The following is a 20,765-nucleotide window of genomic DNA, read 5'->3' on the forward strand; positions in this document are numbered from 1 at the left end:
ATTTTAGGATTTCAATGCCCAACAGGCAAACAGAAATACAAATTGCAATGTTCCAATGTTCAATGCAAAACACACGATTAAAAATCGTTAATCGCAATCATTTGTGTGAGAATAATGAATGGTCAATTTAAAACGTGTCATTACCTGGAGGATCCTGTCTTCCAGGAGACCCATGCACGCAGTGTGCTGCCAACACATGCACTCCTCACACTACAGCGCACGCACAAACACACACACACACACACACACACACACACACACACACACACACACACACACACAGCATGAGACAGGTCAATAGTGTGTGTCAGTGTGTCAGTGTGTCCGGGTGTCGGGGAGGGGGGAGTAGTAGTCGCCTGGCTAGTTGTCTCCACCAGGCCGAAGGCATGGGGAGAGAGTATCCTGGTGGAGACCTGTGCCCAGAAGGGCACTTTTTCTAGTTTTGGACTGAGACCATGCACTCCCTGTGTTTTTAGTGCTTTTTCCTTTATTTCTTTTTACGGTGGAAGGGTTACAGTGAAGCCACTCATCACTGCCCTCTTGTGGGCATCTCACTGACACAACTCTGAATGTAGATCCACTGAGAAAAGAACAGGAGCAGAAGTTGCTTTCTTGTTCTCTCCCTTCCAATTTTCTCTTATCTTTAAAGAATATTTTTCCTCTCAGGGGGAAAATATAGGGTTTTCACGATAACATTTAAGTTGACGATTAATTACTTAATTAATGACTCTTAATCGCAATTATCTGAGTGACAACGAATGGTCAGGTGACTAATGGTGACAGCCTTGGACACGTGGATGAGTGGTTTTCAACCAGTGGTCCGGGGAGGGACCACCCGTCTCAGAGCATATCAGGTGTGCATAAGACTTTGTTACCCCTTTGAGTTTGTTACCGTTAAGTAACTTGAAGAATAACCATAAAAACTGCATGAAAGAATATTGTGATATTGTGTATCGTGATACTGCTTGAAAAAAGATCTTATTCGTGATACTATATTTTTTCCATATCGCCCACCCCTAGGCCTTGACTATATTTCTTCCATATCGCCCACGCCTAGGCCTTGACTATATTTCTTCCATATCGCCCACACCTAGGCCTTGACTATATTTTTTCCATATCGCCCACGCCTAGGCCTTGACTATATTTCTTCCATATCGCCCACCCCTAGGCCTTGACTATATTTCTTCCATATCGCCCACCCCTACCACGGACCCGGATCATGGAGCCGTTCTCCTTCGTCCACCTGGCACACGCAGGCAGGGCTTGACATTAACGCTTGTCCTGTTGTCCTGTACAAGTAATAAATCCCTCTTTGTCCGTTGTTGACAAGTAACTCTCTGTCTCACCTTTTCTGTGGCGCTCCTATAGCAGCCTACAGTATTGTCTGGCATTATTGTTTGGCTTTCCTAATAAATCACCATTCCAATATTGGAAATAGCCTATAGAATGTCTGTGATCTTACATTCTGTACATTTCATGTATTTCAAATACACAACTGTAGATCGGTCCTATCCGCGCACGGGTTAGCAGACTGACCACGTCGGCATTTAAACTTCTAGCAATGCGTGTGTACTTTACCCTGGACCCAGAGTAACAAACATGCATTCATGAAAAACAACTTACAATTTGTCGATTTAAAATGTATTTGTGTGTGTGCTCGAGCTCCGGACAAGTGACTCTTGTGCCCCGGGGCAAGTGATATGGGAAATGTACTTGCCCGAAGTACGACAAGTGCCTCAAAAAGTTGTTTTAACTAAGCATTATGTTATACTTTAGCTATTGAAAAATAGCAGATCTGCAAGCTCATAGAGCGCCACTAGACAGGTGCAATTATGGTTTGACCCTAGAAAAATTGCAACAGAAGGTTTCTCAACTGTTTTGTGTAGTATTAGGTGTCCTTAATAACATACTAAAAGTTTACCAAAGTTTGACCATGCGAAAGGTGTCATTTTCAAGATGGCCGCCGCCAGTTCTTAAAAGACCATTACTCATCCATTATTCATCCTAGACAAGTAATTTTGGTGTCTAACCCTATGTTTTAGTTATGTAGGAATCCAATTAGCTTATATAAATTAGAGTTATGATTATAATAACTAGTGTATTTGAAAAAGTGGTTATAAGGTGGTTATAAGTGGTTTTAAAGGTTCAAAATGAACGCTTTCCACTATTTCATGGTTTCTGACCATGAGAGACTCAATGGAATACCTATTTTTATTATTGGGTGTGTCTGGACCCTTATTGTGCATATTTACAAGATGGTGGCTACCCGAAATAGTGCTTTACCATGATTTCTACCATGATTGTTGACTGTTTTGGCAAACACAAGCAATATTAATCCATTGGCTAAGATTCATGGCACAGAAGGAACATATTTTCTTGAGCTTGCATATTGTCAAAATGGCTGCAAACATGAAAAAGAAAAGAGACATTACATTTCCTGTCAGATCCTATTACCCAGGGGGGCAAACCACCCCTTTTTGGATACCTGCATTTGCCATAACATCAAAGGTTGACCACCAGAAATATCTATGACCCAATAGAATCACAACCTATATGGACACACCGGTCAATTTCTTTGCTGGAAATGCAATATGGCCACCACAATATTAGCCCCCATTAGCCTATAATGCGGGTGAATAGGGCAACGTTTTTAACTGAGGGATATTTCCACGAAACTTCACAGGTTGATCAATGATATGAATACCATAATGGTTTGTATTGGAAGTTTCCATGATATCCAATATGGCCACCACAATACTAGCACCCAGAAAATAGGTTTGGCTTCTGAACCAGATGAGCTATAAATACAAACTCATGGTTTCTAACCACGAAAGATATTATTGTTCTGGGGTGTTTCTTTGCAGAAAGACATCCCTCTGGCTGTATTTTGGTTTTGTTCTACTGTTTGTTGGAATTTCCTCTGTTTATGTTGACAATCATCCCTGGCAGGATCGTGCATCGCTGAGTATGGATGGTCTCTCAGTGACGGGAATGCAGTCCCCTGTCCATCTACAGAGCCAGCCTGGCCTATGTCAATGAACAAGACAATATCATGTAGCTGTATCAAAGGCTGCCAGAAAATCTGTTCATGTGCCAGGGACTGGAGACAAGATGCAGCAGGAGCTTCACTCCATTCCTGACTGGGAATGTCTCAGATGCATGCATCATTCTGTGTGCTCTTTATGGGCCCAAAACCACTGGCTCAACTCCAGTCCGCTCCTCTGACAAGTGTCCTGCTCACTGACAAGAGTGACATCCTAGCACACTGGGAAGAGCACTTCAGTGAGGTCTTAAACAGAGAGTCCTCAATTTCCGAAGAGGATATTGCCACGATACCCCAGCTGCCAATCAAAGCTGATCTGGCTGACCCCCCCCACCAGTGCAGAGACAGTGAAAGCACTCCAACAACCCACTTCTGGAAAGGCACCAGGAGGTGATGGGTTGCCTGCAGACATCTACAAGAATGGAGGCATGGCACCTGTACCAGGTAATCTGGATAGGGGGAAGTCCCTCCAGACTTCAAGGACGCATCCATAGTGCATGTTTACAAGAGGAAAGGGGACAGGGCATACTGCGATAACCATCATGGTATAGCCCTCCTGAGTCCTGAACATCACAGTAAAGATCTTAGCAAGAATCATCCTCAACCGGCTAATCAGCCATGCTGAGAATGTTGTCCCTGGATCCCAATGTGGTTTCCACGGAGGCAGAGGTACCTGTAACATGATCTTTTCCATTTGCCAGCTGCAAGAAAAGTGCAGAGAGCAGAAGGGTCTCTATATCGTGTTTGTCGACCTCACCAAGGCCTTTCACACAGTCAATCGTGAGGGCCTGTGGCAGATCCCTGGCAAGTTTGGCTGTCCAGGGACATTGATCTCTCTCATCGCGTCCTTTCATGACAGGATGCCAGCCAGAGTCCAAGATAATAGTGATGCATCCCCAGTCAGGAATGGAGTGAAGCTCCTGCTGCATCTTGTCTCCAGTCCCTGGCACATGAACAGATTTTCTGGCATAGGCCAGGCTGGCTCTAGATGGACAGGGGACCATCACTGAGAGACCATCCATACTCAGTGAAGGGATGTCCGGCTTGGCGATGCATGTCCCTGCCAGGGATGATTGTCAACATAAACAGAGGAAATGCCAACAGAAACAGTAGAACAAAACCAAAATACAGCCAGAGGGATGTCTTTCTGCAAAGAAACACCCCAGAACAATAATACTTAATAGAGGGAAATTATGGCTAAAATATTTACAGTATATATCTCTCGTGGTTAGAAACCATGAGTTTGTATTTATAGCTCATCTGGTTCAGAATTGAGAGCCAAACCTATTTTCTGGGTGCTAGTATTGTGGTGGCCATATTGGATATCATGGAAACTTCCAATACAAACCATTATGGTATTCATATCATTGATCAACCTGTGAAGTTTCGTGGAAATATCCCTCAGTTAAAAATGTTGCCCTATTCACCCGCATTATAGGCTAAAGGGGGTTAATATTGTGGTGGCCATATTGGATTTCCAGCAAAGAAATTGACCGGTGTGTCCATATAGGTTGTGATTCTATTGGGTCATAGATATTTCTGGTGGACAACCTTTGATGTTATGGCAAAAAAGGGGTAGGTAGGTATCCAAAAAGGGGTGGTTTGCCCCCTGGGTAATAGGATCTGACAGGAAATGTAATGTCTCTTTTCTTTTTCATGTTTGCAGCCATTTTGACAATATGCAAGCTCAAGAAAATATGTTCCTTCTGTGCCATGAATCTTAGCCAATGGATTAATATTGCTTGTGTTTGCCAAAACAGTCAACAATCATGGTAGAAATCATGGTAAAGCACTATTTCGGGTAGCCACCATCTTGTAAATATGCACAATAAGGGTCCAGACACACCCAATAATAAAAATAGGTATTCCATTGAGTCTCTCATGGTCAGAAACCATGAAATAGTGGAAAGCGTTCATTTTGAACCTTTAAAACCACTTACCACCTTATAACCACTTTTTCAAATACACTAGTTATTATAATCATAACTCTAATTTATATAAGCTAATTGGATTCCTACATAACTAAAACATAGGGTTAGACACCAAAATTACTTGTCTAGGATGAATAATGGATGAGTAATGGTCTTTTAAGAACTGGCGGCGGCCATCTTGAAAATGACACCTTTCGCATGGTCAAACTTTGGTAAACTTTTAGTATGTTATTAAGGACACCTAATACTACACAAAACAGTTGAGAAACCTTCTGTTGCAATTTTTCTAGGGTAAGGTGCCTTTTTTTCATATATGCCCTCACCTACACCGAGTGGCGCGCTACGAGCTTGTAGGTCTGCTATTTTTGAAAAATCGTTAAAACGTGCCTGAAATCTTTGAATATATATTCTTTCAGAGCGAGTTTTTAACTCAAATCTTTGCTACTGAGAGGGTCCCTGGAACAACATATTTTCAGATGGGGGTCGGCGGCCAATGTCATATATATTTGGGGTTCCTTGACATGAATATGTTTGAGAACAACTGACATAGAAACATGGGTTTTTAATAAAACCGTCAGGATTTAGAAGACTTTATTTTTTATTTTTTTTACGTCAGGCCTAAATGTGTTAAACTGTCTTAATGGTGACAGGCCTGGTATAGAGACCGACCTGGATCATGAAGCCGTTCTCCTCGTCCATCTGACACACGCAGCGCACGATCTCCTGACACGCCTCGCTGAGCTCGTCCTCCTGCAGCGGCACGTCCTCCTCCTCCAGGTCCAGCTCCAGCTCTTCCTCCGCGCTGTACGGCAAGGACTCCGTGGTGGAGTCCTCGGGGAAATCTCCCTCAGACAGATCTATACCACAAAAAACACCAAACACACATTATTAAACAAGTCTTCTAACTGTACGGTGAGTACTTTCTGTGGTGGAGTCCTCGGGGAAATCTCCCTCAGACAGATCTATACCACAAAAAACACCAAACACACACATTATTAACCCATTTTGACCCTGGGAACGATTCTACAAAATGTCTTCTAAATCCTGACAGTTTTCTGAAAAACCCCCATGTTTCTATGTCAGTCGTTCTCAAACATTTTCATGTCAAAGACACCCAAGATTATATGTAATTGGCCGCCGCGCTTGGTGCCGCGCTATGAGCTTGTAGATCTGCTATTTTTCAATAGCTAAAAGTATAACATAATGCTTAACACCAAAAGGGGTTAAACAAGTCTTCTAACTGTAAGGTAAGGACTTTCTGTGGTGGAGTCCTCGGGGAAATCTCCCTCTGACAGATCTACCAAATAACCAGTAACAACTTCTAACGTGGAACAGTCAATCAAAAAATAAAAACATAATAAAAGAAAATGTACAAAATCAAAATCTCTAAAGAGAGAAAAAACAAGGCGCTTTACAGAGATTCACCCATTCACACACACCGATGGCGGTGGTGGAAACCATGCAAGGCACCAACCAGCACATCAGGAGCAATTTAGGGGTTCAGTGGTCTTGCTCAAGGACACTTCGACACCAACTCTGGGGGGAGCACGGGTTCGAACTGGCAACCTTTGCGGTTACCATCCAGCCGCTCTACCCCTGAGCCACCGCCGCCTGAGCCACTGTCTTTTAAGGCGTGTTTTTTATTCAATAAATACATTGGTGTGGTACGCTGCAGAGCGGGCAGCACAACGCATGCGTTTGGGGCGGTCAAGCCTTCATCAGCGTTGCATGCTACATTAGTGTCCCATTTATAGTAGTGACCCTAAGACGACGCCGTGACCTCAGACAACTTGTAACCAAAAGTGAAATCACGTTAACAATTGAGCAGTTGAGACGAATAACAGTCCAAGTCCATACTGTATAAATTATGGATAAGGGGTCAGGACAGCTATGCCTTTTTCGGGGAGGGATCGGAAATAAATTATGGTTTTTGACTGTTATTCGTCTCAACTGCTCAATTCATACACAGCAAAATTCACAATAATACACATCAGAGGCATTGAATAAATATAAGCACACAATAGATTATTATTATTGAGAGTATCAGAGTACCAGACGTTTAGACAAACATATGAAATCACTTAAAGGGATAGTTCAGATTTTTTTAACTTAAGTTGTATGAAATACTTGACAACTGTATTAATTGCAACTGTATTAATTGATTGCCCGAGTCCCATGGTGGGAGTTCTGCTCTGGTTTTGGTGAAATATCAAGTAGTTCCGGTCATTTTGTGGGGGGCACTGGGGGCCACGCAGTAAAAGTAAATGAATCCACAAAACTAACGTAATTTGTATTGTTGACCTATTTCTAAAATATTAGTGCAACTTTCGTTATTTTTTTATCCCTCTATCACACAGAACTATGTTTTTTGTGTCCATATCACTACGCCCAAAAAATAGTTCCATGTGATAGAGGGGTCAAAGTTGAACGAAAGTCGCGCTAATATTTTAGAAATAGGTCAACAATACAAATTACGTTCGTTTTGTGGATTAATTTACTTTTACTGCGTGGCCCCAGTGCCCCCCACAAAATGACCGGAACTACTTAATATTGACCAAAACCAGAGCAGAACTCCCACCATGGGACTCGGGCAATCAATTAATACAGTTGCAACCACTATATTAATGGCAAGTATTTCATACAACTTAAGTTCAAAAAATCTGAACTATCCCTTTAAGCAAAATACACTAAGATAAATCAAGGTGTAAATGCATCACCAGACAGAACCAGGAGCCTCCCATCGATGTCCACCCAACCTCTTTCAAACGGTCAACATCCAAAAAAAAACCAAAACATTGAACATTATTGTCTGAATGCTGGCCGTCCCGAGTAAGCAGAAACTTTAAGCTTGGGAAGGAGGCCGGCCGCGCCTTTGCTCTCGCAGCCCCGACAAGCTGTGGAGCAGCATTCCCTTCTCTGTCTGGTCTTCTGAAACACAGGCTTTCTTCAGGACTCGTTTTGTGTTATTCACAAGCTTTTAAATCCCCTGGTGGTTGAATTGAATTATTATGCTTAATTGTTTTACTACCATCCACTGTGACTGTCCGTTGTTTAGTATTATTTTGACCCGAGGCCGATTCCACAAATGCCTTCTCACACTTTCAAGAATGTTTAAAACATTTTCTATATATATATATATATATATATATATATATAAGGCCATTTTATAGTGTTGTCCTGTACAAAATCCATCCAATCCATTGACCTTGGAGCTGTAAATTCAGTTCATTGATAAAACCCTCAGCCACTGTGTGTCACTCAAAACCTTCATATGCTACGTGGTTGGACTGCTCCTTTAATATGTAAACCATCCATTTTTTTTCTTTATTTACCCAGGGAAGTAGCTGAGCACAGGTGCTCATTTGCAGCAACGCCACACACACACACACACACACACACACACACACACACACACACACACACACACACACACACACACACACACACACACACACACACACACACACACACACACACACACACACACACACACGGCCAGTACAACCACAGTCGTATACTGTTGGCCACTAAGCAGCTCCAGGGGGAGCAGTTGGGGGTTCAGTGCCTTGCTCAAGGGCACTTCAGCGGTGTTGGGTGAGTGATGACAATCACTTCCCCAGCCAGATTTTTCCTGCCCGTCCGGGGAATCGAACCGGCAACCTTTCGGCAACAAGGGTGCTCCTCTAACCCTTGGGCCACCGCTGCCAAAATGATTACTTGTGTATGGCGAGAATGTGACAAACAAATCATGGGAGGCTGGCAGTGGTTACATTAACTTTAAAGAAAACAGTCCATGCGGTAGATGTATTGTCCGTTCAACATGGACAATATATTTAAAATAAACAAATAATTGTGTTTCTATTCTGCGTGATTTTAACTTGAACACACACACACCGACCGACTAACACAGCGTCCAATCGTAAACCGCCATGGACAGAGGTCTTTTGATGTTTTATATTGATTCAGTTTGAGGGAATCAAACCACTTCCGGTCTACAGTTGGGTGCCACCGATATTGTCCCTTATCATTTGACCCATTTAGGCCTGACCTCAAAATTTTAAAAAATCCTTCTAAATCCTACAGTTTTCTGAAATAAATATTTTCACGATTTTTCAAAAATAGCAGACCTACAAGCTCGTAGCGCGCCACTCGGTGGCGCGCTATGAGCTTGTAGATCTGCTATTTTTCAATAGCTAAATTATAACATAATGTTTAAAACACCAAAAGGGGTTCCCGCCCAAAATGGGTTAACTGTCCTTTTGCGCAGATCACGCAAACCTCAGCAAAAAGAAAAGGACAATATCGATGGCCTCCAACTGTAGGAGACACACAGGAAGTATATTGGTCCGTTCCCCCTCGTTGACTTGAATGGTGTTAGATAGAGGGTACGCGCATGCCATCATCATACCCGGAGGTTATGCGGGAACGCCTACTGAGTGGAGAAAAAAACGTTTCGGGCCTCGACAGCCCCAATACATCCAAACAGAAAAGTCCTATCTGATTGCATTAAACGATGTTAAACGACATTAAACTCACTTTGCCACTCGATTTCCCAATCACTTTATACATGCGCACACGCTCTATGGTCGGGTGTGCCACCGCCATGCGGAGAAGTACGAGATGGGCTTCATACAAGGACTATTAAATGAGGGCAGGAAGGTGGACTCCATGTTGCTCCCTGGAAGGAAAGAAACATGCACAGTTGAGACCAAGGAAGCTGAACGGCGGAAGTGTTGGCTGCATATAGCCCATTGTTGCGCATGTTTCTTTCCTTTCCAGGGAGCAACATGGAGTCCACCGTACGGTCTTCGCTTCCTAACCATATTTAATTAACCTCGGTTTCATACAGGAAGTGTGGTTGGTTGGTTGGGGGAGGGGTGTTACGTTACGTACTCTCTCCACTGAGGTCCACCTGCAGGATGGCGCGGGGACAGACGAGGTGCTTGGAGGACGACGAGGAGGAGGAGGGGGCCGGCAGGGAGACGGCGGTGTTGTTGCCGCCGCCATGTTGACGATGATGCACAGAGGAAGAAGAATGCTCCAGGAGCGACAGTGACAGGCCGTCGTAGTTATGGTAACCTGGGTTGGAACAGGCACGCGCGCACACACACACACACACACGCACACGCACACGCACACGCACACACAAATACAGTTAGATAACAGTTTATCTTACCTATCCTGCACTTTGTGCCTCATGGCACATAGGGCCTCTTTGGCAGTGTACGTAGGGTAAATGAAATAACACATTTCATTTATGTACACTGTGAATGTACAGTAGCGAACGCCCCTTAACCCATTTAGGCCTGACGTCGAAATTAAAAAAAAATGTCTTCTAAATTCTGACAGTTTTCCGAAATACCTATTGTTTCTGTATCAGTGGTGCTCAATATTTCATGTCAAGGACCCCAAAAATGATATGTAATTGGCCTCTGACCCCCCCCATCTCAAAATATGTTGTTCCAGGGACCACCCCCCAGAAGCAAAGATTTGAGTTAAAAACGGTCGTTCTCAAAAAAATATATATTCCAAATTTGCGCCACAATTTCACGAGTTTTCAAAAATAGCAGACCTACAAGCTTGTAGCGCGCCACTCGGTGGCGCGCTATGAGCTTGTAGATCTGCTATTTTTCAATAGCTAAGGTATAACAATGCTTAAAACACCAAAAAGGGTTCCCGCCCAAAATGGGTAAAACTACGAACATAGCGAGCGAGCCCCCTAACTTGCATACAGTCCAGCTGACCAACACGAGTATTTTTATCGAGTATCGTTCCAGGGACCAGAACATGCATGTTGGAACATTCACTGCGCGTTATCGTTGTCAGGTCCGTCTATGAGCCTTTTGACATGACGTAGAAGCGGTAAATTGTGGGTAATGTAGTTGTGAACGTTTATTTACAGTGCTGCTTTGACTTTTTCTTCTTTTTCTTCTTCTTCTGTTTCAACTTGAACGGGTCTCTGTCTCTCCGATCTCGTCTGTCCTTCTTCCTCCCTGTGGACAAACAGACAGACAGACTCCATTAGCAACCACAGACAGACAGACAGACAGACAGACAGACAGACAGACAGACAGACAGACAGACAGACAGACAGACAGACTCCATTAGCAACCAGAAAAACAGACAGAAAAACAGACAGACAGACAGACAGACAGACAGACAGACAGACAGACAGACAGACTCCATTAGCAACCAGACAGACAGACAGGCAAGACACGGTCAAACTAAGAGACAGATGGACACAGACACACACACAGGGCAGCACAGACACGACAAGACACAGTCAAACTCACAGAGACAGATACACACAGGGCAGCACAGACACACACGCAGCACAGACACACACAGGGCAGCACAAACAGACGGGCAGCAGACAGGCAGGCAGGCAGACATACAGACAGACAGACAGACAGACAGACAGACAGACAGACAGACAGACAGACAGACAGACAGACAGACAGACAGACAGACACACACACACACACACACACACACACACACACACACACACACACACACACACACACACACACACACACACACACACACACACACAGAGACAGACAGACAGACAGACAGACAGACAGACAGACAGACAGACAGACAGACAGACAGACAGACAGACAGAGACAAAGACACAGATATACAGACGGACATATACAGACCTAAGCTCAGGTGCTTGGCGTCCATTTTCAGTCTCTTCTCCATCTTGATTAAACCTGGAGGTAGAAGGTCAGAGGTCACGCAGGTTTCATCCTTATCATAACTGTGACTCGCAATAAGGACGCATCCATTAACTCAAATATGGTGAGTTTTTGCAGCCAGGTGGTCAGTCTTTCTGACATTTAAGTGCAGGATTCAACTCGTGGTTTACATTGCGATCGTCTCGAGTAATTGCGATTAGGCAAACTATTGCGTGATAGGAGGAAACAGCCACGCCAATGGGATTAAACAGCCGGTATCTGATTAATTGAAAATGGAGGACCCTGATGTAAACAAGTCTTAGTGCTTTTTTTTCTCCTGGTTTTATCCTCGTGACAGTTTTTGTATTGACCTGTACTTTCATTGAACTGTACAAGTTCTACAAACGGTTAACCCATTCAGGGCGGGAATCCCTTTTGGTGTTTTAAGCATTATGTTATGCTTTAGCTATTGAAAAATAGGAGATCTACAAGCTCATGAACGTGTAGGTCTGCTATTTTTTTTAAAGAAATCGCGAAAATGTGGCACAAATCTTTGAATATATGTTCTTTCAGAGCGAACGTTTCTAACTCAAATCTTTGCTTCTGGGGGGGTCCTTGGAACTACATATTTTCAGATGGGGGTCGGCGGCTAAATACAGATAATTCTGGGGGTCCTTGACATGAAATAGTTTGAGAACCACTGACATTAGAAACATAGGGTTTTTTCAAAACAACTGTCAGGATTTAGAAGACATTTGTAGAATCGTCGTCAGGTCTAAATGGATTAATGCAATTTCAATGAATCAAAAACCCTACCTGGCTGTAGAGGGTTGCTAAGCAGGCCGGGGTGTGGATGTGGGTGTTGGTGGGGATGGGGGTGTGGGTGGGGGTGTGGGGGCTCCAGCCTCAGCTCCCTGGGGGGAGGAGGAGGGGGGGACAGCGCCAGGGAGCAGGGGTGGGGGGCAAGGGGGGGCAGGGAGGAGGAGCAGCACAGCTCGGCGCTGTTGTCCGAGCTCACGGACGTGGACGAGCGCTTCTTCTTCCCGCACGACCGGACCGTCGACCGCACGTCCTCCAGATGGAAGGCCTGGGGAGAGAGCGCTGTACACACACACACACACACACACACACAAGCGTTGAGCGCGCACACACACACACGACTCGATTTAGAGAAGTGGTTCTCAACAGTGATTCTCAACCTCAGAGATATTGTAATGTGGGGGCCCCAAATAACTGCCATAACTGTGCAGAACCGAGAGTGCTATACTTCTCCAGTACAGGAGTGCAGAACCGAGAGTGCTATACTTCTCCAGTACAGCAGTGCAGAACCGAGAGTGCTATACTTCTCCAGTACAGCAGTGCAGAACCGAGAGTGCTATACTTCTCCAGTACAGCAGTGCAGAACCGAGAGAGTGACACATTCTTTTGGATGTAAATTGTAAACTGCGCAGCTTTTTAGCTTTCTTTGATCGGATTTGCGGATCGGTGAATTTGGACGATTTTATTCGGCCATCGATCGATCGGAGCATCTCTATTGTATTGATATGAGATTATTATAAAAATCTAAATTTAAAAAACAAAACTTGGAAGAGTTTTTATCGTGATAGCGATAAATAGGAACTTAATTATTTTAATGGGATGGGACGAATATATTGTCCGTGCAGAACGAAGCTGATAATAATTACATATATTTGCGGAGTCCCAACGGCATGAAAAACAAAGAATGCATTCTCTTTCCTGTCCCGTTTCACCTCAACCCTGAGCTTCTCTCTCTCTCTCTCCAGGACCTCACAACCACAAGTCCCTGACTGTAACAATATCACTGTATTTAAACTCCTTCAGTGCCACCTGGTGGACACCAGGTTTGGTCCTGGGTGCCACTGTTCCCATTATAAATAAAAGAAAGAAAATGTAATTCTATTGTGCATGCCATGTGCATGTCATCACCTGCACACCAGATTAGAGGAATTTTCAAAATATGAAATTAAAAATAAATAAAATAATATTTAAAAAAATGTCTTCTCGTCCCTGGCAATCAGTGCATGATTAGATTCATCTCGTCTTCTCGTCCCTGGCACTTGGGATACTTCACCCTTTTTGCAAAAAAATATATGTTAATGACGTTCCGAAGATTTACACTTTGCTGGGGGTCTTTGTGTGTGTAATATGTGGTTTTAGATCTTTTAGATTTTGGCAGTGTCCATGATGTCCCAGACACTGGTCTCACTTCCTTCCTGGACTACAATTCCCATAATACTTTGGTGCACTGCTCCTCCTTGTGGATAGGGGGAGGGCTGTCTTACTGAGACAACGATGTAGTCCAGGAAGTAAGTGAGAGCAGTGTCTGTGACATCATGATCACTGCTAAAATCTAAAATATGGAATATATTGTTCCAGGGGGTCCCTGGAACAATATATTTTCAGATGGGGGTCGGTGGCCAATTACAGATAATTCTGGGGGTCCTTGACATGAAATATTGAGCACCACCGATATAGAAACATAGGTATTTCAGAAAACTGACAAGCCATTTTTTTAAATTTCGAGGTCAGGCCTAAATGGGTTAAGGAGGAAGCAACAATACAGGAACCCATACAAAAGGGGGGTGTCATATAACCTCTGGACAGGGCAGAACCGATGGGATTTGTTTGCACAGGTGGCTTGTGGTCCTCTAATCTCCTTATCAAAAGGACTAAAGGTAGCTCCCCAACAAACAGACTCACAAACCAATCGAGGATCTTCACGTCGAACCTCCGGGCACGTACGCCCCTTTTATCTCGGGGCGTATCCGTGGCCTCACTGCCCCCCGGACGGAGAACCCGCCCGGGCGATCGGTCACTGGCACCCAAGCGCCGGACGGGAGTCGCAACGCAGTCGAACCGCCTCGTCTGCTTGCTGAACGCCCAGGCCCACCGTTTAGACCCGTGCCTGTACGGGAATCCGCCATCGGACGCCCTGCGACCCTCGACGCTGACCCGGGCCTGTCGAGGCCCCTCCGATGATCCACTCTCATTGCCGACTTGTGCATGTGCTCTAGGGATCATCGACTGGGTAACGACCGGGAACCGATGCAACCAACCTGCCACCGCGCACGACCCGGGTCTACCTCCCATCGGTGGGGTTACACCTCTAGGAGGGGCCGGGAACGCCGCGACAACAGGCCAGCTTCTACCGAGAGTCTAAGCACTGGGTGGACCATTGATTTCACGGGTAGGTTTCTTCCTTTAACGCTGCCGAGCACCTTCTTGGTTAACTCAGGCGCATTAGACGGACCACACCCCATCCGGGACTGTACTATGAAACGCTTCATACCCGCCGTACCCGACCCCCTGTGCCCTCAGCTCACTCAGGGGGACGGATATAGCTTAAGGGCTAGTTTCACCCCCGGGGGTTCCAATAGAACACCTTCCACCCCGTAGTACGACGCAGACGGCACAGCAAACTGTGGTCTTGATTTCAGAAATCACCGATACCTACTAGTCGTGAAGGTAGAGATGCCAGGGGCAGGGTTGCCCCCCACAGGGATGGAGTCATCGCGCTAAGAAAGGAAAACGGATCGCCGTCAAACACGCTTGGCAGAGAAAACCTGGTAAACCAGGCAGTCAAGGCTGCTCATCTGCAGTCGTCAGCAAAGTTCGTCCACGGCCCGGGGGGAAACCCGCGCACCTTTTGTAACGTGCGGAACCCCAAGTCTCCTAAGGCCGCCCCTGTTAGGACTGAGGGCAACTCGTGGGTGGGCCTGCGCTAGAGTCCCATAACAGGATGGTTCATTCAGGCTCATCCGTCTCAAGCAAGGTCCCCGACACGTTCTAGCCACGCCCGGGACCCTTAAGGGCCCTCACACCCCCGGGAACTACCACAGCCAGCGGGGAAACTAACCTCGACACCGGAGCGCCGAGGGTACTACGAGTGCCACCTCGTAGCCGCTAGGTCACCTCGCCCGACACGTCTATATGGTAAGAAGTGCAAGCCCCTCGGTAGATCCCAAACAGAGACTCTCACTCTACATCAGAACTCAAGGGGATGAAGCGCCTGGGCACTGCGACCCCCAATTGCGGAAACACAAGGATTCCGAGGGACACCAAGGGACACACACGACCCACCGAGACGGTTTCTGTATGATCATACTGCGTCGACCGAGAGAATGCAGTTATGATCGCCATTATCTAGGTCGTCGGACAGTGTGCACCCCACTAACTCCGGGGGCACCGTAGCTGAGGAGATCCGCGAGTAGGGCCCGGCGCTCGTCCAGAGTCGCTGCCAACCGCCGCCGCCCGACCCGGCAGCCCTCGTGGGGCGGACAACAGCCGCACGCCCGCCGGCGACCGCCGACGGACGGGAGGAAGTTACGGATCTGACTTGCCGACTTCCCTTACCCGCCTTGTTCTAACATGCCAGAGGCTGTTCACCTTGGAGACCTGCTGCGGATATGGGTACGGCCTGGCGCGAGATTTACACCTTCTGGCCCGGATTTTCAAGGGACGGCGAGAGCTCACCGGACATCGCCGGAACCGCAACGCTTTCCAGGGCGCGGGCCCCACTCTCGGGACGAACCCTTTCCAGGGCGCCCTGCCCTTCACAAAGAAAAGAGAACTCTTCCCGGGGCTGCCGCCAGCTTCTCTGGGGTCGTTTGTGTTACCGCACTGGGCGCCTCGCGGCGCATGTCTCCGCCTTCCAGGTTCGGAGATCTGAACCCGACTCCCTTTCGATTGGCCGGGGGCGACGGAGACCATCGCCCCAACCCTTCCGAACGGCGGAGATGGTTCGATTAGTCTTTCGCCCCTATACCCAGGTCGGATGACCGATTTGCACGTCAGGGCCTCCACCAGAGTTTCCTCTGGCTTCGCCCTGCCCAGGCATAGTTCACCATCTTTCGGATCCTATCGCACGCGTTAGACTCCTTCCAGGCGCCCGGCCTCACTTCACACGAGTGATTTTTCCGGTTGCTGTTGTTGGTAGACATAGCCGCCAGTTCCCACCTGATGTTGTGTGGGAGTCCAGACTGCTCCAGATCGTGCTGAATAACTGCTAGCTTGGACAGCGTCTTGAGACTCGGACTTAAGTCTAAGATGTGCATGTTGCATCCTTCAAAGAGGATGATACGATCTCCCAGTATGCAACTGCAGGTGCACATATTACCAGTGTAATTCGGCTCTATTGTAACCTTCGGCTCAAGCTTCTTCCAGGAGAAGGTCTCTGGACTGAATTTCCACAGATCATTGAAGGTGAAGTCCTGTCTTTTGTTTCGGCCACCAGATATGTACAACTGTCCATTGTAGGTATGGACGGCTGACAGAAACCGGTGTCCTTCTGAACAAAACTGTGTGGAAGGCGTGTCCAGACAGAGATTGGTCTCTGTGTCAAACACTCTGAGGACTGTGTTGTACACGGACATGTCGGACGTGTTATCCCAGCCACCAAATACAAACATCTTTGTTCCGATGATGGCGGCAGAGTGGTGTACTGAAACAGGAAATGGAGTTCCTCTGGTGTTAATTAAAGACCAGACCATTGTGCTGGTGTCCAACTTGTACATGTCATTAGTGCATTCATTCATGTATCCTCCATGGATAAACATTACCTTCTCTAAGACGCAGGCTGAGTGGCCCGTCCTCCTCTCTGGAACAGTCCCAGCAACACTGGGTTTAAACCATCTGTGGGCGTCCACATCAAAAGTATAAAGCACGTTGTAGTACTCCCTGGTAAATATGTTATATCCTCCCCAGATGTAGACTGTATATTCTACCAACACAGCTGTGTGGGAGCGACACCTGGGGGGAACCTCAAGGTCTCCTCCCCCTGGCGTCACTCTGGGCAACTTTTGCCAACGCAAAGTCACTGTGTTGAAGACATTCACCTCGATCTTACCATTGTTGTCATGGTAGGGTCCACTAAATGAGTACACCTTGTTCTCCACTGCAACGACAGACATCTCGCATCGCTGCGTTACTCCCCACAGATGCAGCGTCCAGCAGGACATTTCAAATGTCTCGCCAAGTTTGACAAATCCACAAAGTTAACGGGTCGTGTCGACCGATCAAGGAAGCCGCTGTCTGTCGATAGTGAATATATTCACGGCGTTATCCCAGTCCAGGCAGGTTGCGGTCTTGACACCTAATCCTCTGAAGTTACTCTAAGCAGCCGGAATCGTCATTTAAAGTCACAGAAAGGCGTTTGGTTTAGTTAAAGGACACGGTTGTTAAAGGACGTCATATGTGACGTCATTATGTTGACATAATGACGTCACATATGATGTTGTGATGTCGTCCCACTGGGAGGAGACTACCTGGCGCACCAAAGACCAGATGGGGGGGGGATCTTATCTCCACACTGGCCTGGGAATGTCTTGGGATCTCCCAGAATTAAGTGACTAAATACAACGCACCGGTGCAGCACATATACACAACACACACACCCTCCATGTGCAGTACTCATACACATCATAAAAATCACACCTGTGTGAACTGAGTGGTGCAACTACACATTTATTGTTATAGTTACTGTAGATCACTCTGACGTGATGTCGGTGATGTCAGTGACGTCACATACTAACCATAGCAACCATGCTCACCCATACAGGCACAAACACACACGGGTACTAACATAGCCAGTTGTTGGAGTGGTTTGCACCACTCAAAAAAACCTGGAAGAGGCGCCGGCAGACAGCTTCTTTTGGCCGCACATGGAGGCTTAGGTGTGCCCGTGGACAAAACATGAGTTATTATTAAATTACCATATGATACCAGCCTTTTTGTTTTGGACCTATTTTTTTTTATGTATTTTTCCATAATTGAGATTTTTTCAATATTGTTATTGAACTCTCAAAAAAAATAATTAACGACTCCAAAATACGTACAACTTCATCAACCAGCAACCTCCACCGCAATGTCCCACAATTTGCACATACTTTGAGTATTTAGAAAAGTGCTATATAAAACATTGTATGAATGTTGTTATAAATTTGTATTCTGATTGGTATTCTGAATTCAGTTCACCTGTTGACGAAGGAAAAGAGGAAAAGATGGCGCTGTTTTTCCTTTTTTTGACGACGGCACAATGGATTCTTCATTGCATTTACATTAAAAATGTCTTTGGTTTGAGACTTTTGAGTTCAAAGGAAGGCATTTAAACGTTTGTGTACAATATTTAGACAGTAACACCGGTACAGTAATACGGTACGTTTTAGACATGTTTTACATTCTCTGTCTCCTCCAGGGTCTATATTATGACTGTTTGGGTGCAGACCACTGAGAACGTAGCGGGGGTTTTGTCGAGACCCCGCCGTGATGTGATATTTTGGCATGTGTGTGAGTGTATTCTTTTTTTTGGGAGGGGGTGGGGGGGTAGACGTTTACTTCCAAGCAATGTTCTCACATCGCTTGAGGACATTAGTCTACTTTTTAGGATATATAGATTTATATATATTTTCTATATTTTATATCTCTTTTACAGTGTGTGTGTGTGTGTGTGTGTGTTAGGCGCACCAATTGACAGCACATGTCTTGTGCACACCACTGCCAGTAGGCCAAATCAGTACCACTGTGTATTTCTTTTCACATTTTATATTTTCTTTAAAAAGATTTTATATTTTATAATATTTTATAATGGAAGTCGATGCCCAGTATGGAGCCGTAAACCATAGGTGACTGATGACACATTAAGTATGAGAACATTACACCTGCTCTTGTTTCAACTTCATTACTTGCGCAAGCAGAGCGCGCAAGTAATGAAGTTTTCATCCAGGGCGATGTTTGATGCGTATGCGCCGTGCCAGCATATGATGTAATGACTACTTGTGCTTGATATGACAGTGGTGTCAGATTACATACATGTATACATAGGGGCATTACCTTTAATCCTCCCGACACTAAAACATATCGTCATTACGTCACCATCGAAAACCAAGTACACCCTGGCATTGGGTCCTTTAATCCACATCTTTATTACGTCATCATTGAGAGCTAGTTATACCATATACACATACGCAAAGTAACCACAGTATACCGCTAATCAACTTACAAATTACATATACATATACATAGAGGCATTTCCTTTAATCCACCTGACACTGATCGACATATACGTCACCAGTACTTGCGCGCTCTGCTTGCGCACTAGTACTTGTGTGCAACAAGCAAGTAGGCACTCGCCAGAGTGCAGTTCTAGTTTTTAAATTGTGGTTGGAAAAACGTCAATTTATTTTAAACGAAGAAAATATGCACAGTTTTAATTCTTCACCGTAGACAACTGCTAGTTGTCCAGTCTAGAGCCAGTTGCCTACTCTAATAGTGAAACGATTACTTTAAGAATTTCCAGTCTGGCGCGAGAGAGAGAGAGAGAGAGAGAGAGAGAAGAGAGAGAGAGAGAGAGAGAGAGAGAGAGAGAGAGATATACATTCTATCCTTCTGTTAAGAGTTTTATTTAGTCAAAAGCATCCTTCAAAATTGTTTGAAGAATGACTTCACCTCGTTAGCTGCATTATGAACTGTTTATAGCTTTATATACAATAATACATATATACGGTAATCAAGGCCATTTCTGCTATCCCAAAGTCACAGAATTATTACATAACGGAAGGGGAAAAAAAGAAATGTAAAAAAATCTACTCTAGTGTATTGGGGGAAGTCCTAATAATAGGTGAACATTCTGCAAAAATAGCCAATCTACAAACTCACAACGTGTTGAACACAACGCCTTGTGAGCTTGTAGATCGGCTATTTTCTGTGTACCGATTTGGTGTAGAGAGTAAAAGGAGGGGGGCCTAGTATTGATCCCTGGAGTAGCCCAGTCAACTAAGTATGCCGTATAGGGTTTTAAGTTAAAACAAATGCCAAACCGAATTTATGTTCAGAATCTCATGCAGTTCTCATGAAATACAGACATAAATCCTAATAAACTTAAGATGTCTAGGTTAATACCGTAAAAGATTGAAAAACAATTATACAATAGAACCTTAGACCCTTTACAGTCTATGGTTCAAACAAATTAGTTCTAGTAATAGGCCCATGTACTGTATCTTTGGTCTTTAGGTCAGTTAGCTGTATTTGTCATGGAAACCATTTTCCACTGTCCGTTCACAAAACTCATCTAATACCTTCTCATCCAAACTA

The 20,765-nt window shown here is 45.2% G+C and overlaps 1 protein-coding gene across 1 annotated transcript in view; it reads right to left on the reverse strand.

Moving 5' to 3' along the window:
- The window catches only part of LOC306924943 (uncharacterized protein), a gene marked incomplete at its 5' end in the record, with an annotated part of 46,724 nt that extends 32,025 nt beyond the window's left edge, over positions 1–14,699 (reverse strand). The window contains 7 exons of the mRNA XM_079503623.1: positions 145–210; positions 5,644–5,831; positions 9,868–10,053; positions 10,875–10,967; positions 11,640–11,693; positions 12,474–12,744; positions 14,379–14,699. Coding sequence (XP_079359749.1) covers positions 145–210; positions 5,644–5,831; positions 9,868–10,053; positions 10,875–10,967; positions 11,640–11,693; positions 12,474–12,744; positions 14,379–14,699 — 1,179 coding nt within the window. The remainder of the gene's footprint in view (positions 1–144; positions 211–5,643; positions 5,832–9,867; positions 10,054–10,874; positions 10,968–11,639; positions 11,694–12,473; positions 12,745–14,378) is intronic.
- Between the last annotated feature and the right edge of the window lie 6,066 nt (positions 14,700–20,765).

This window comes from Electrona antarctica (genome assembly GCF_951216825.1).
Source record: "Electrona antarctica genome assembly, chromosome: 6".
NCBI classification, from domain to species: Eukaryota; Metazoa; Chordata; class Actinopteri; order Myctophiformes; family Myctophidae; genus Electrona; species Electrona antarctica.